We start from the raw sequence: 15,395 nt of genomic DNA, 5'->3' as shown, positions 1-15,395 counted from the left end.
ATGAATCACCCTACCCAGGAAATGTCTGTGCACCTTTATTAGTCTGCTGTTTTAGGCTTTGATTTGCTCTGAATGTTAACTTTTTCTGGACTTTGGATCTAACTTCCCAAACATTTTCCCTCTTGGGTCTCAATTCACCGCATGAACAGCGGAGAAGAGAAAATGGGCAGAGATATTGCCTGGCGACCATGGCTAAAGACACAGATTGCCCTGGCTGGAGAGATGAGATGACATTTCTGTGGAAACAAGAGCAGCATAATCTTAATGAGTTCTGCTGGGTGTAGAGAGGCACGTTACTCACATGTCATACGAACTGGAGCGGGAAGCAAACACAGGAAGCCAAATGGAGAAGAAACTGAAAGATAGCTGAGGAGAGGGGCTTGGTCGTGTATGAGAGAGGGTCCTGAAGGTTGCTTATTTATGGAATGGTGTTACGATGAAATTTCACCTTAAGAATGAGAAATAATTTTAATTAATTTCCTGCAGGTTGATTTGGAGTACTGCAGGTTTGGAAGCACACAATCACCAAATGTGAGCTGTGCAACCTTCTTACGAGTCACTTCATTGGTTTATGTTAGCAGTAAAAATATGAGGAATTAATAGCAAGACCTGGTGTGTTTCATCACTGAAATGACATTTGCAATGGAAAGTGCTCCTCTCAGTTACTTACTTTGAGATTTAAACACTACAGAAATGTTACATGAGGTTGCACTTCTTTAGAAAAGCTGTTTTGAAGCATTTTATATGAATCAAACACAAGCACACAGTGGGAGTCTTAATATGTGTGGAGTTGGATATTTTTTTATGATACCTGAGTTTTGGTACTAATATTAAAACAGTGCTTATTTTGATTCTTATTTTGGGGATTATAAATTTATCACTAAAATGAACTGAACTTTGCCTTAATAAAACATAAGCTAAATTTAAAAAAATAAAATGTTTCTTGGTTCAGATCTCGGAATTTCTACTAAAAGAAAAATTGTCATCAGTCAGTCATTCCAAAATTGGCTCTTTTCGATGCTAAAAACGTGATTCTGTTTATACTCAAAAAGTACTGAGTTTTGATCCCCGACCTTAATTATCTTTAACTATAAAAACCTAAAGGCCTGAATTCACTACTTCCCATGAGGAAAATGTAAAACAAAATTTCACCTGTCTGTAAATTGACACTCAAACAGTTGATGACTCTGCACACTCTACCCTCCCAGCCCCAGAGGAGCTTCGAGAGACTGCCAGGAAACATCTGCCTCAGATAGTCAGAAGCAGAAGCATTGCATGGAGGGACAGGGACGAGAGCTAAGCTGTCACTTGCCTGCTCTTTTATTATGCTTATAGAACAACCACTTAGTCCAATGACGATGAATAATTGAGCGGAACAAGTTCCCTGCCACGGTGGCATGCAAAGCGGGATCAGTAGGGCTCGGGAGACAAGAGCGTCAGGCAGGGCAATAAAATATGCTAAGTGGCAGGAGAGCATTACAGGGAATTTGTAAAGCCGGTGCGAAGAGAGAGATAAATTATCTCTCCCCTAATGCGAAGCAACGTAAGCAAATGAGCCATGGCAGGGATGAATTACAGATTGTCGGCCCACCTTTCTCTCACTGATCCCTCCCTATTATGTCAAAGAGACGGGGGTAGAGAGGAGGGGGAGGGCAAGCCACGCGCTGAAACACATCAGCAGTGGTGGTGATAGAGACTGTAGGAGCCAGAGTATGATTTGCTAATGCAATGTGGAAGCTGTGTGGATGTTCTGTGTTGCTTCGGGTTGAGGTGTTGGAGATAAAATCTAAACTTAGAGAAGAAGAAGAGCGCAATTTTTGCAAAAGTCCCTCTGCCCAGTAACAGAATTTAGAGTGATGGGCGTCTCATCCATGTTGAGCTGCTCTCTGGTGTAATGAGGCTTGGTGGAGGAGCGATGTCAGCGGGGGGGCCGGGGCGACGGCTGCTCAGGAGCTGCTCAGAACCAGTCCCCAGATGACATTAACCTTCATCATGGTGAAGAGGCGCTAAGACCCCCCTAAAGCGCCACTCTTGGCCACACTCTGGCAGCTCTGAGAGCTAAAATGCTGCAGTGACACTCTGCCGCCCCCTTTGATCTGCCCTTCCTGATTACAGCCACAGAGGAGAGGAAAGCAGGGACTGGAGGGGGGCGGAGGAGGGGTGAAGTACCCCTGGGACCCTGAGAGTTGAATTAGAAACACAGGGTCCTGTCTCACTCTCTGAGGCTCCTCTTTTCTGCCTCTTATTGTTTCTTTTCTTGCTCTTTCTTTCCACTTCTTCCTTTCTGCCTGTGTGTGTGTGTGAGAGAGAGAGGGTGAAATGGGGGTCTCTGTCTCTCAGCAGCCTCACTCCTTCTCACCAGAGACAGACAAAGACACTTAAGCACAAACACACTCAGACACACACAGTCACACATACACACACACACACACACACATCCTGGTCTTGGCCTGGTGATGGATAATACAGTCAGTGGTGTGCACCATCACACACACAGGTATTCAGCATTGACCTTTGCAGTGTGCTCCCAGCAGTCTTCTTTGGCTTCACTTGTTCTGGCCTGTAAAACCACCTCAGTGACAGATCAGTGGACACTTGTGCATGTTTCTCTCTCAGAATCACACGCAGACCAACTGGAAGCTGAGTGCTATGATTAGCCTCATAACATGGCAAAATGACCGGCTCGTGCTCGCTTTCCGATCGCACGCAAAAAGCCAAAAAAAGACTCACAGCGGCAGAGATCATTAAGACCGATACCTCCAGTAGCGTTTACCCTCTCTGCTCCATCTTCTTTTTAAAACCGCCCAGCTGATTTTGTCTCTTCTCTACCCCCTTTGTAGATAATTGGAACAATCCCACTGATGCCCAACTCTGCAGGGCCCTCCAGCCAATCAGGGGGTGGCAACCCAGCACTGCAGGTACAGCCAATTACACCTCAGCTTCTGACCAACGCTCAAGGCCAGATCATCGCCACGGTGATCGGCAATCAGATCCTGCCTGTCATCAACACCCAGGGAATCACGCTGTCACCAATCAAGCCTGGACAGCAGGTAACATATACACCGATGCGCACACACACACACACAAACACACACAGAGGAAGATATTGTAGAGCAGCTTATTATATACTTAAACTGATGTTTCAACAATGATCAAAAACTGTTGAATGAGCAACACCTAGTGGAGTCAGACCAGAGCTCTTTTTACTCACGAAAGCAATATTCCAGCTAGTCAGGTCTGCTTTATGCTAAACACCTCATATTTTTCCTGCTTCAGCACTCATAGCCTTCATTTGCATCATTCCACTTGGAAAATTGCAGCTTTTGGTACGATTGTTCACAATGTGTGTGTGTGTGTATGTGTGTGTGTGTGTGCATGTGTGTGCCTGTGCATGCTTGGAAGGCACTTGTCAGCCAACCTTTCAGACTGCTGCGCCCTGCAGAGCCCAAACCAAAAAAAAAAAAACAACAAAACAAAACAAAGCAACACTTTTCATCACCCCACTTAAAACTCAAACACTCCTGCCTCTGTTCTCCACCTCTCTCCATTTTCACTCTCCCTCCCTGCATCCCTCCTTCCTCAATCACACTCTCCAGCCTTATGATTTGTCCTCTCTGACCTGAACAAGAAGGATTTTGTTTTGATTTAAAGGAATAAGACGCACAAGTTCAAGTCATTTTTTTTCACACTAGGTTTGAGTTCATACTCGAGCTCAAACAATTTGAGGATCTATACGGTGCACGGGTGCGAAGTCTCATGCATGTACACAACAATGAAAGCGTTATTGACTTGATAATGGCAATGTCAGTGCTGAATTACAGGGTAAAAGTTCACATTGAAGGCCTGTACAGTACAGTATGGATGAACTCTCAGCAGATGGACAGCTAATTGTGGCGCCCCTGAAAACACCAGATCATACTCTTGAATGAATTAATGCATTTGTAATAATGTTTATGCTTTTGTCTCCACTTCAAAGCCCGCATGTACACATTGTTCCACGGGCATAATTTACGGTTGTCAGAGCCTGCAGTCTAGAATATTTCCAGTGAAGCTAGATAATTCTCCGAGCCTGTCAACAGTCCTGACAGTGTGTGCATCGCTGTTGACACCCCCCACCATCCAAACAAACACATGCCACGGAGAAAATAATTAATTGCAAAGAAGGAGAGGAGAAGCCGGCCTAGCTTAAAGCGGAGACAGCTTTTCACGTTAAAAGTGAAGACGTACCATCTTGATCTTGTAAAAGCAATTCAAATGTGCATAAAACATGAAAATACATCGTTTTTTTTCGCCATCAGAGCACATAGCTTGGGGATCATGAATTATGTTTGATATGGAGACTGCTGTGTCCATATGTTTTTGGGTTTGTTTTTTTTTCACATTCAGGCTGCCATTATTAGCATCCTCTCCGGTCTGGTGACGAGAGAGAAGACTCTAATTGTCACAAGCAGTTTTCTTGTTTTTTTTAACTCCGTTGATTTTCTGCACAGAAGCAGTTGTAAAGCCCACAGAGACAGTGGAGTACCTGAGTTGACTCTCACTGTCTCCTGCAGTAGTGAATCACTCCTGTAGTGCTGTAGTATTGAGCAGACTATTGACACTATATTCTGCTCTGTCAGTCTAAATACTGCAGGCGGTAATTAATCCAGTCATCATCCAGTGCAGGGTAAATCCCATTATGTAGAGCCTCTAAGTGGTTAATTTAATAGCTGTTGATTGGTTGATTAGATTTCATATTATAGCCCAATCATCATAATGACATGATTACTGTAAGTGATGATTATTGTGACGATGTGATGGGGATAATGGATATTTTGCTGTACTGCATGCTGTCAGTATATTATATCTGTGTGTGTGTGTGTGTGTTCGCATGTCCAGCAGCAGGGTCAGACAGGCTCCGCATCGTCTCAGCCCAACTTGCTCCACATGCCCCACAGACAGAGTCCTCTCCACCAGGCCTCTTCCTCCTCCTCCACCTCCTCCTCTTCCTCAGCTCTCAGCGTGGGGCAGCTGGTCAGCAGTAAGTGTCCGACACAGCTCACAAAAAACACAACAGGCCCTCAAATACACGGAATAAATTCCACTGATTCCTGTAGCCTTGTTATGCATTAAACAGTAAGATCAAAGGTAGTTTCCTAGAACAGCAGGGAACTGTAGCTGTTAGCAAAGATAATCAAAACAGAAGGAAATAATGTATTTGTGGGGACTATTTTCAGCAGTGGATTGATACACATTTGGTGCTTGAGTGAGTATTGACACCAGGATGGTGTCCGTCAGATGTTTGGACAACAATGGGGCTATGTGGCACAGAGGAATAAGCTATGGCAAGAAATGGCTACTACTTGTTAGTATGTTCAGTTCATTGTTGATTTTAGACTTTTCATGGGATTTGTCAACAACACAAAAATACATAATATCATCAGACTTGCCCTTTAAAACAAATGAAAAAATGCCAAGAGAGAATATTTCATGTTCCAATGCAAAACTTTTTTTTAAGAAAGCAATTTCTAAAATCAAGCTAAATTTTTCTTTACGTTATAGCAGAAAATTCTTAGAATAAGTTGCATTTTATTGGAAATTGGTTCAAACGTCAATAATCAATGAAATGGCAGGTAAAAATCTATTATCCATCTATTATCTGGTTATTCAACATACAGATTTTTGTAAATGTTTTGAGCACCGCAAATTAAATTCAGTTTATCTCCATTTTGAGGTGGCAAATAAAACCCAAAGCATCTGCATGGCTAGTTACAGCTAGATTATAAGAACATCTAAAGATTCAACATGGCGGACCTCAGGATCGACATTACTCTCCGTGTGGACAGCTTTTGAATGATCCCAGCCTACTACGATTGTTTTATTTTTTCCTGACTGTCAATTCTTTGGTTTATTAGACGATCCAAAGTGGCGCGTGTTATGTATAATGAACATAACTTTCATTCTCCCAATGCAGGGGCCTTTGGCAGAGCCATATAAATCACTGGGCCACAGCCTGTCAGCATGCAGCTATAGCCTTTAAAAACTCTGTTTTATTCAGATAAATTTCATTTGTCAGAGTCAATTCCCCTAAACTCCATGTAAACTCATTTCAAAGACAGCTACAATGCCACTGAATTTAATAAAAGCAAGACGCCATTGATCAACTTGTTGTAGACACTGTGTTTAGTTTGCGTTTACTTGTAGCTTGGAAAATATCTAATAAACCATTTTTGAGTCTGCACAAAATCATTGGTTCAGTTCTGCAGTAAATAGAATTAATGCTTTATGCTGAGCATGAGTCATATCATTTCCTTTCAGTATCACTTACAGCATACATACACGAAGCAAAATCCCATGACAGAATCAGAGTGGGCTGCAGAGGAGAGAAGACGAAATGTCATTGCATTCACTGGCCACAAACAAAGTGCCAGAAACAGATTAAAATGCTGAGAATGTCTGTTACTGTTATTTGAAGTAATCAGATGGGGAAATGTCAATCAGAAAGAGGAATGTCAGCAATATTTCACCTTGAAGTTGTTTTTATTTAAACGTTTATTTATTCAGAGAAAGTCAGCTGAGCAGCACCCTACTTAGAATTCATTTCACCATTACAACCAGTCTTCTGTTGGTTGCCAGTGAGCCACTGCACTGGAATAAAATAGAGGTGAAAGTGTCTTGCTCAATGGCACTTACTTATTTACACCTGGCAATAACATGGAATCTGTATCTGGATATCCTGTCAGGATAGAAAAACACATGTTAATGCTGGTGTTGGAGTCATGTTTCTGGCTTCCTGGCAAATGTAAGACCAATATTACTGCTCACTTTAAGCTCTGTTTTTGGTCTCTACCTGCTCATAAGAAAAATATCTGGCTCTTTTACTGCTAAATGATCCATGATGTTCACCAGCAGTGTCTGGTGGTAGTGTAAAAATGATGCCAAACCGTGAAGAAACTCACTGTAAAGCTCCTTAAAGCTGAGGGAGCTGCAGATTCACATGATTCTCTGTAGGCCAGCTAATTGATATCTGATCACAGTGCAGGCAGAATCGCCTGCTCATTAATACCAGATCTAAATGCAAACAGATCCAGGTATAGATCACACATTCATGCCACGTGTCAATAAACGTGCTGTGGATGAGGGGCAGGAGAGCATCACTTATTTACTTTTCTCAGTCACATTTTCTAACTGGTGGGTCACAAGTACAAACTTCACCGTCATTTGATCTACTTCAGGTGGATTATGAGCATTTCAGCAAAAAGAAAAACAGTTTTTTTTACCTTAAATGGAGGACAGACAAAAATCTGGACTGTATTGTGAGCCATAATGCCAGGGCATAATAGACAGGTCTTGTCTGTAATTTATGAAGATTTCTTGTTTGCCTTTTCAGCAGAGAAATTGAGCGTTTAACTTCTTATTGTCCTGCTGTAATTATTAAGATTATTAGTGTATTATCGCTGTAAAGAACAGTAGCTTTTGGGCACAGAAATTGATTGTCTCCATTGTTTCAGTGTTTTTAATTTGGCTTTTAAATCATTATATTAAGTCTTCTGTTTGTTTTGTTAAAGCTTTACTCCACTGTTCATTATTGCAAAATAAATTTGAAGGGTTTAAATCTTAAACCATGCTTGGGTTGTGACTTAATGTCTGAAGACAAATATGGATCCAGAGTTTGGACCATCTGAGCACTGCCGCTCCAGAGTACGATTAGTCTTTGAAACCACTGAGTAAATAGACTCTGTTGGGAATGATGAAGAGATGCTCATCAATGTGGAGATGATGGGACCCAAAGCTGTGAGTGCTCATCCCTCCCATTTAGTCGGAGTTTCTAGTCCCTCATCTTCCAAGTGTTCACACGTCTGGAGCGCGCCGCACACGCCACGCGTCACTTATGAGGCACAACGAGATGGCAGCCCCATAGATTTTTGCTTAAATACGCTTGGAGGATTCCTTTAATAATTCATTGATAATGACCAAGATGAATAATTCAGAGGCACAAACTTTGCTTTAGTAAGCAGGATGCCAGGGCACCTGACATTGATGTACAATGTGAAATCACTTTTTATTAGCAGAGAAATTCTTCAAAATGGCTCAGTGAAGTTTTTCAGATCTGCTCAAATGCGGAGATTCACAAACAGCATTTCTTTGTATAAAGAGTGCTCTCTGTTGGACTGCAGCTGGCTCTCATCTGTGCAGTTTGAAGGTGGTTTGAAGGTCTGAACTGTCTTCACTAAGGGTTAAAAGGATGAAATAATGTCTATATACATTATTTAATGTTTATTTGGGACTGCTGGCTTTAGAATATGTGTACTCATACAGGAAATTAGAGTAGATAAAAGAAAAAGACCTGCAGTATGTGCCTGCTGAAGATCTGTCCATCTATTGAATTAACAAGCCCTGTGTCATATGGTTTTGTCCATATTGCTTTTGTATGTAAGATTAAAGATTTACACTTGCAAGGCAGAGCCATGACTTGCCTGCATTCACAGCTCAGATGAATTTATTCTTCAAAACATATCTCAGATGCATGCAGTTTATGGCACAAGTGCAAAGAGAAATAATAAATTCTGACCCTGAGCAGGACTATTTTTTTAAATTGTTTAGAGACGATCATGATCACATATGTCTGGATGTTTGCTTCTTTCACTCTGAAAAATGAGTGAAGCAGCGGGGGAGCAGAGGCCTAATAAAATGAGATGTGTGTGTTGTATTGTAGACCCGCAGACCGCCCCCAGCGAGGTGGATGGGGTCAACCTGGAGGAGATTCGTGAATTCGCCAAAGCATTCAAGATCCGCCGGCTGTCCCTGGGCCTGACACAGACTCAGGTGGGCCAGGCGCTCAGCGCCGCTGAGGGGCCGGCGTACAGCCAGTCTGCCATCTGCAGGTAAGAACAAAGACAGAGGGCGAAACGCTAACAATAAAGGCCTCATTATTTCTGATCAATACGTCCTAATTCTGTCAAAGGAAAGCAGATAAAGTCTTGCAGCCTCACTGAGTTGTCTGGTGCTCATAACTGCCATCTATTTTTCATTCCATGTTTTAACAGGCACTATTAAGATATTAAAATACATAATTGACTATCACCACCCTGACAAATGAAGCTCTCACGTCTGTACTTACTCTTCTTCCTCTCTGTTCCCTCTCACCCGCTGACATGACAGCCGCGCGTTACTTATGCAAAATACATACGCAAGTATTACACGAAGCACTTAAAGCATTTAATAATTACTAAGGCCTCCGCCTGAACATGAGAGAGCTTGACGGCGATGATCTGTTAATAAGATTGCCATGTTTTACTGCTGCCACGAGGATAGTTTAGTCATAAATGGTATATTATATATTCATGAGACAATCAGACAATCAGTGTTTCATCCCTCCTGTTGTTCCACTTGACTTCCTAACATTTTGCCTGAGGATGCCAAATGAGCCATATTTCCCTTTCAAGTCAGAATAATTGGGCTACATCAAGCCCAAATATGACTTTTTCAAGAGAAACAAATAGTAATATAATTTATTCTACTATATAAAAAAGAGTTTCAAGTGTAAGATTAATTAAAGAAGTTTACAAAAGGAAGTTAATTCTAATTAAATAACTTTTCTCTGCTAGAACCACAGAGAACTTAATATAATTAAAGGCTGATTTGAATTACTTGTACTTTGGCATGTATTCTCCTCTGTTTCCTGTGAAATTCCAGCTCTTATTCCCATATTAATTTTAATGTCCCTCTGCAATGCATGCGCTTTGCTGATGACCTGTACTGTTTATGTGACACGCCGCTGCCACGCACTTTTAAAAATTTCATCACATCAACATCAAACGGGCGATAAAATGTGAAGCGGTACAGGGGCCGGGGTTCTTATGAGGCCCAGCCATCTCTGACTAATGTTTAAAGTCTTAAAATCACACATGAAATATTTACAGCCAGGAATAATTCAAATATTTATAACATACATTAAAAGCCATTAGCTTCAAAAATAAACACTCTGTGGGCTGTTATTCATGCCGTTAAGACAATTTTTTTGTTTGTATGACATTGGACATGACATCCTGATGTTTTAAGTAGAGGGGCAAACTTCACATGCTTTAGTTTAGTTAACATCAACATAGACATGAAGTTTGAGGAGGAACAGGACGTCACGGTAGCTCTGGGGCGCCGGCTCTGAACCCAGACAGTGAACAGACACTGACAGATGCTTCCATCTTGTCTCCTTTCATTGCTCAGTATGTTTCCAGGGACTTTATTAGTTTATCTAAACAGGCACAGGCATTACATGAGGGCATCATCAAACCAATGATGTACCAGCGTGTCCTCTTTTTGCTCAAATTTGGTTTAGTTTGGCAAATATGAATGTTAAAAAAAAAGGTACTGATAAAAAAGCTTTTCACGCATTTCTCATTTTAATAATGGATAATAAGTGTTTTTCTTTAAAATCTTTTTACTGTTAAACAAAAGAAGCCAACCGTCTAAATGGATCATTGTTTAATTTTTCCCAACATGAAGTGGCCATATAAGAACTTCTAATAAATAAAATACAGTCTAAGATTAATGAGTTTCATATCTCCTCTCAGTACAGTTGTTTTGAGCAACAGGGATAAATACTCTATTACTGAATATGTAGATTTCAGTTACATCATTATATCAACATGTTTGGAAAATAAGTTGAGAAATTGTTACTGGATGAAGTGAGCAGACATGAATCTCTCTTTGACTAATCCAGTTACAGTTAAAAGTGCTTGATGTATCACCTTGACTTCAGAGTCATATAAAAAAGATTTTGCTATAAAAACATCCTGTTCGGTGATTTTCAACATAGCAACAACAGTAGTCTGAAGATACTAGTAGGATTGATCCATAACACGATCAGTTAAAATGACGTTGATGTCTATAAACAGATAATAATTTATGAACCAATGATTTCATACTAAAAATTCAACCAACCAATCAGCACTTCAGTATCGTTAACTGGTCAGACTGTAATTAGTACAAGCATGTGATAGTAAACCAGCAAGAGAAAGGAGATGCGTGTGCTGATGTCTAAACAATAATTCAGTACGGTAGTCATGTGTATTATTTATTATGGAGGTAAATCTGATCATTGATCTTCATATACTGCAGCTTTTAGGCCATACAAGCTCTGATTTTAAGCATATACCTCTCACACAGCTCTCTCTGGTTCATGACTGTGAGACCTCAGGGAAACTGTAAGCCTAAACACACAGCATGTCTGAGCAGCCTCCTAAGGTACTTTTAAGAAGAGCCCGAGAGGCTGGAGGTGCATTCAGGGCCATTTCTCCCTCGTGCTGATGCACTCGTGGAGGGAGTGCATACCCCAGCTGAGCAGCTCTCAACTCATTTTAGTATCTGCGCTTCCTGTTGATCCATGAAATGTCCTGTCTCTGGTGACTCCTCATATTTACTAATGTATTCCCCACAGTATGGAGCCCTCCTCTCTCCACTGTTTAGGAGGAGGGTTATAAATAATACCGCCTGTCGACAAAGAGGAAAGCACCAACAAGGTGTAGAAACAGAGGAAGTTCATGCATGCATGGGCATCTCGCCCTCGCTGCTGTTGTCTGCGGCTGCTCACCTCGCCATTAAAAATGTCTTGTGTGCATTGTTTGTTCCACAGAGAGCAGAGACTCCTGGCAGATCTCGGCTGTCTTTCCATCACAGCTGTCAGCTCACGAGTTATTTCACTAAAAGCATTCGCACAAGTCGCACTTACGTTTGTCCCAGAAACACAGAACATTTCCTCTACACATGATGCTAAAAGACGATTTCAGTGTCTGTAGTTAAATTTAAGGTTCATTAGTTCATTTTTTTCACTTAGCGTATATCTTGATAGCTGTGTAAGCTGGGTGTTAGACAGTGACCATGTAGCTTTAATGTCCTGGTTTGAGTCCAGCTTCAACTTCAAGAGTCAGTAATAGACCAACGTTAATTGTCAGAGTTGTGTCTGAGCTCTTTTCCACTTCTTCTTGACTCATGAATCACCATATATACAAAATATCTATAACAATATTACAATTTTTTTTCAAAATACAATACTTTTCCAGAAGAGTCTGTCTTAAAGGGTCCATATTAAAAATATGTGTTGATATGACATGTGGTTAAAAAACAATTTCCTCAGAAATCCACTATTGGTCAGGTCAGTAACAGTGAATGAAATCATTAATTTCCATTAGTTCCAATTATTTTCAACACTTTGTCATCACTTTATCACTTCATCGCTTTATCTGTTGCCATAAAAACATCAAAGCAAAATTAAGATAACATGGTCTCCTGAGTCAGCAAATCACACAAACATTTCAGGCTTGAGAGGAATCATTTTAAGATCATCTTCATCACGTCTGATTCTAATCCCACACACGGTATCTTTTAATGCCACAGGAAAAAGCACCTGACAGAGTCACTGAGCTGCCAGCTCGCAGTGTTTCTAGGAAAAGCTTCATTCTGCATTCTTACTGTGACTTGTGAAAATGCAGAGTCTATGTGAAGTCAGAATTATGTGTCACGCAGCCGTAAAGTTGCAGGAACTTTCAGGATTAGAGTGTGCAAATGTATTCTTATTAAATATGAAATGAGACGTTGTTAGAAGATGAAAGAAAGTTTGAAAAATGTATTGAATGTACATTTTGGTTAATAATTCATGCTCTTTTTGTAAATAAATGATGGTGCCATATTTATCTGCATGCATTAGTGGATTTTTGGTTTTTAGCACCTGAGGGAAAGAAATGGGATATTTGGGAGTAATTCCTGTTTGTTTTTCTGTTGATTTATGAGAATTTTTTGAAGTACAGTATTTAAAACATTTAGGTAGATGTTTGGTATGTTGTTGGTTCAGCTGGACCTGTTTTTAGCCATTGGCAGTATCTCCTTGCTCCACTATTGCCAATTTGGGACAGAGAACCACAGCCTCCTCCAGAAAATTAACACACTACTGGCAACTGTCACCTCCAGCTGCTGCAGCTGAGGTGTCTCCAGGTGCAGAATACAGAGGAGTTTGGCTCGGATGTGTACCTGGTGCTAGTCTCAGTCCCTGTGGCATTCTGGTAGAGGAGAGTAAAAGGCAGGCAGCTTATCCCTTGTTCTGGCAGGGCACCTAAGTAAGATTCTTTTTTCTCAATTCTCCCCAGACACACCATCCTGAGAAGCCACTTTTTCCTACCACAGGAAGCCCAAGAGAACACTATAGGTAGCAGTCTGACAGGCAAACTGAACCCTGGCCTTTTATATCCTGCCAGGTTTGAGAAGTTGGACATCACCCCTAAAAGCGCCCAGAAGATTAAGCCCGTTCTGGAGCGCTGGATGGCCGAGGCTGAAGCCCGCCACCGATCCGGCATGCAGAACCTGACTGAGTTTATCGGCAGCGAGCCTTCCAAAAAACGCAAGCGGAGGACCTCTTTCACCCCGCAGGCGCTCGAGATCCTCAACAGCCACTTTGAGAAGAACACACACCCCTCCGGACAGGAAATGACGGAAATAGCGGAGAAACTGAACTATGACAGGGAGGTGGTGCGCGTCTGGTTCTGCAACAAGAGGCAAGCCTTGAAAAACACAATAAAGCGTTTGAAACAGCCCGACCTCGGCCCGGCTGCACCAATGGACCCTCTCACCGATTCTCTAGAGGAGCTCCCAAAATGAACGAGCTCGCCGACTGGAAGAGCGGAGTGGAAAAGTGGCAGCCATTAAAAACAACAAAGGTGGACGAACTCATCTTGAAATGAGAACTGAAAAATGCTCCCGAGTCACCTGGATGGACAGTCATGAGTTTGCAAACAAAAACTATGTGTTGTCAGTGTGATTACCACAGCTATGTAAATGACCTTGGCGAAACCAAAAACATGAAAAAAGAGATTAATATCTGAGAATTATGTAAAAACATACGGTGTGCTGTTTCAAAGAGTTTTAGATTCTGGCCTTACGGACCAGACTATCGCCCAAATTTTGGTTCCCACGAGGGGGGATTTAGTAAAGAGATCATACCAAATCAAAACACTATTTACCAAAGTCTGTTGCATCTGAGTACTAAGAATAATTTTGTAATGTAAATGTGCTCTAAATTTTTACATTTGTACTGGCAAATCTAAGCTATATGTGTGAGGTTGAGTATACATTTTATCTTTGTCTCGCTTACTTTTTCCTTCATTGTTTGTATGTAAATATCTTTAAAAAAAAAAGAAAAACGCTGTCTTCGAATTGAAATCACACTGATAAAGTTCTCTTTTGGACAAGAAAAAAAAATTTACCTTTGCTGTTAAACAATTGCATAACAATGTTGTTTGCCTCTGATTTGTGTTTCATCTGCAAATATTTTCAGTCACAGTGTAACTTTGTACAACTTTTACAGGTATTTATTAATAATCTCATGAGATTGTTTCAGAGGACGGACGGATGGAGGGAGAGTAAACTAAGGACTTTCACATGATGATGATGATGAGGAGGAGGAGGAGGAGGGGTTTCAGTGTCTGTCAAGTCGACTGCAGCTTTGTTTTGAGCTACTGTGTCATTCTGTTGCCAAAGCCTGATAGCCAAAGAACACATAAATTTCAGCTCAAGGACTGGTGAAGATTTTACCTTTTTATTTACTCGTTCACACGGCTTTCTCCCCCCTTTTTCTAAAGTGTTTCACTCTGTGTCGAGTCTCTGTCGAGTTTAACAACAAAAAAGAAAAAAAAAACACCATCGTGTCAAACCGCTGCAACAGTGTCTGCTGTAATTCCTCCACGGCAACAGAGAAAATGTGCCGGACGAATTTTCTTTTGAGCTAATTTCCCTCTGCATGCCTCAACTCAAACCACATGAAGAAGAATTACAAAGATAAATTTCACCAGGCAAGCCAAAATTAACATCATTACCTGAATTTTGCTAATATCACTGAAAAATAACACATTAATTTACACGATAAACCCTTTAATTCAGCCCTAAAATGAAGAAAACGTGTGTGGTTTAAGCCTGTTTGTTGCCTGTTGACCAAACTGCTGAGCTCATTCCAGTTCAGCTGTTTTTATAACCTGAATATTTCAACTCAAATACGCTTTTCTGCAAAGATAAATGTTGTTTCCTTTATATTCTGTATCTCACACAGTTAGGTGAAGGTTTACAGATGTTACAATCAACCATTTAATTTGATTTCTATTACAGTAAAATGCTTGGAAAGGTTCATTTCAGCAGATTGTATTCAAGATCTCATGGATTTGTGGTTATTTGCTATTGAAAACTTCATGGTAGAAATTAATTTCAGTCCCCTGATATGTTGATTAATTGACCCTCCATCACTATGTCGCTTCGTGTCACTAAACTGTTCATTTTGCGTCGTATTAGCGTGTGAGAAATGTCAATATGTTGGACAAAAACCTCCCAGGCGTCACTGCAAATATTAGGATTTCACAAAAACCCTCACAGGAAAAGAA

The 15,395-nt window shown here is 40.9% G+C and overlaps 1 protein-coding gene across 1 annotated transcript in view; it reads left to right on the top strand.

The window, feature by feature from the left end:
• Positions 1-13,626, top strand: part of pou6f2 (POU class 6 homeobox 2) — a 71,793-nt gene extending 58,167 nt beyond the window's left edge. The window contains exons 7-10 of the mRNA XM_041961844.1: positions 2,841-3,050; positions 4,879-5,020; positions 8,696-8,864; positions 13,119-13,626. Of these exons, the coding sequence (XP_041817778.1) occupies positions 2,841-3,050; positions 4,879-5,020; positions 8,696-8,864; positions 13,119-13,626 (1,029 nt within the window). The remainder of the gene's footprint in view (positions 1-2,840; positions 3,051-4,878; positions 5,021-8,695; positions 8,865-13,118) is intronic.
• Positions 13,627-15,395: the final 1,769 nt, after the last annotated feature.

The sequence above is a fragment of the Chelmon rostratus genome, chromosome 20 (assembly GCF_017976325.1).
Source record: "Chelmon rostratus isolate fCheRos1 chromosome 20, fCheRos1.pri, whole genome shotgun sequence".
NCBI classification, from domain to species: Eukaryota; Metazoa; Chordata; class Actinopteri; order Chaetodontiformes; family Chaetodontidae; genus Chelmon; species Chelmon rostratus.
This window is presented reverse-complemented; position numbering and strand designations above follow the sequence as displayed.